Raw genomic sequence first — 1441 nt, 5'->3', positions numbered from 1 at the left:
ATTAGTATTCTGCCCATGGGAAAAGAGAGCGAGCATTCCATGGGATGAGCCCTGCTCCATGTTATCTCGGGCCAGCGGACAATAGCACCCACTCACCCTTGTGTCACCCTGGTGTCTCCACAGCTATCAAGCAACCTGCTATGAGGTGAACAGGGGACACTCCCTCTCATTCCTTTGGAATAAAATATAACTGAACTGTCTAAATGCAAGTGAAGTGTATGGTGTATCTAGAGGATTTTGACATAAAAAGTTTTTTTCTTTTTATTTATTCATTTTACAAATAATATTCAATTATACCCGTTCAATCTTGTAAACATTTGCTGAAGGGTTCTCTGAATCTCGTGGTTCTTCAGGCTGTATATGATCGGATTCATCATTGGAGTCACCACAATGAGCAGCAGAGACTTAAACTTGTTAGTGCTCAATGAACTGTCATCTGATGGTGCTATGTACACCATCAAGATGGTTCCATAGTAGATGCATACAGTGGTGAGGTGGGAGCCACAGGTGGAGAAGGTTTTTCCCCATCCACTTGTGGATGGAAGGATTGTTATGGTGAAGAATATCCTAATATAGCTTAAAATAATTAAAGTAAAAGGTGTGACAACCAAAATGATAGAAAAAACAAAATCAAACAAAACTACAGGGTAAGTATCAGAGGTAGCCAAATCAATCATTGGTTTGAAGTCACAGAAGAAATGGTCAATGACATTCTGACCACAAAACCTAAGCTGCCAAACCAAAATGATCTCAAATGAAAAGATAAACATCAAGAACCAGGAAGCAAGAACCATCTTGAGGCAAGTATGAGGTTGCATTATGGAATTATAGTTCATTGGGCTGCAAATGGCCAAGTATCGATCATAGGACATAATAGCAAGGAGAAAACACTGGACAAACCCGAATGTGTAGAATAGGTAGACTTGGATAATACAGGACTTCACTGGCACCTCTGTCATACCCAGCATTATAATATTTAACATCATGGGCATAATGGCCGTGGTTGTGAGGACATCGGCCAATGCAAGATGCTTTAGAAAGTAGAACATTGGGATATTGAGGTTCTCATTGGTGGATACCAAGACAATAATAAGAAGGTTTCCATTAAGTATAACAAAGTAAGAGAAGAGGGAAATTATAAATAAAAGTATTTTATATTTATATAGACCATTAAATCCAAGGAGGAGAAAGTGAGTAACTTCTGTCTGATTCCCTTCACACATTTTTGCTGAGTGGAAGATTAACAAGAGGTCCTGGATGACGTCTCTTCACTGAAATAAAATGGATTAGGTGAATAATTTCAGATTACATTAATTTATAATTCTACATACAGAACCTACACTGAGGAACATTGGGAACTATACTGAATTTACAGTAAAACAAAGTCACAGGCATGGGAGATGAGAGCGGAGCAATGTATTTATGCAAAATTTGGAATACT

At 38.3% G+C, this 1441-nt stretch overlaps 1 protein-coding gene across 1 annotated transcript; it reads right to left on the bottom strand.

Moving 5' to 3' along the window:
* Nucleotides 1-287: 287 nt before the first annotated feature.
* On the bottom strand, nt 288-1223 carry LOC141049970 (olfactory receptor 10A3-like). Its single transcript, XM_073546811.1, has one exon. It carries the CDS (start codon nt 1221-1223, stop codon nt 288-290), a length of 936 nt encoding a protein of 311 aa, XP_073402912.1.
* Nucleotides 1224-1441: the final 218 nt, after the last annotated feature.

Source organism: Dendrobates tinctorius, unplaced genomic scaffold (assembly GCF_039654945.1).
Source record: "Dendrobates tinctorius isolate UK_male_01 unplaced genomic scaffold, ASM3965494v1 ptg000151l, whole genome shotgun sequence".
NCBI classification, from domain to species: domain Eukaryota; kingdom Metazoa; phylum Chordata; class Amphibia; order Anura; family Dendrobatidae; genus Dendrobates; species Dendrobates tinctorius.
This window is presented reverse-complemented; position numbering and strand designations above follow the sequence as displayed.

Coding starts and splice junctions, on each gene's coding strand:
- LOC141049970 (XM_073546811.1), bottom strand. CDS start 1,223: ATGTGTGAAGGGAATCAGACAGAAGTTACTCACTTTCTCCTCCTTGGA.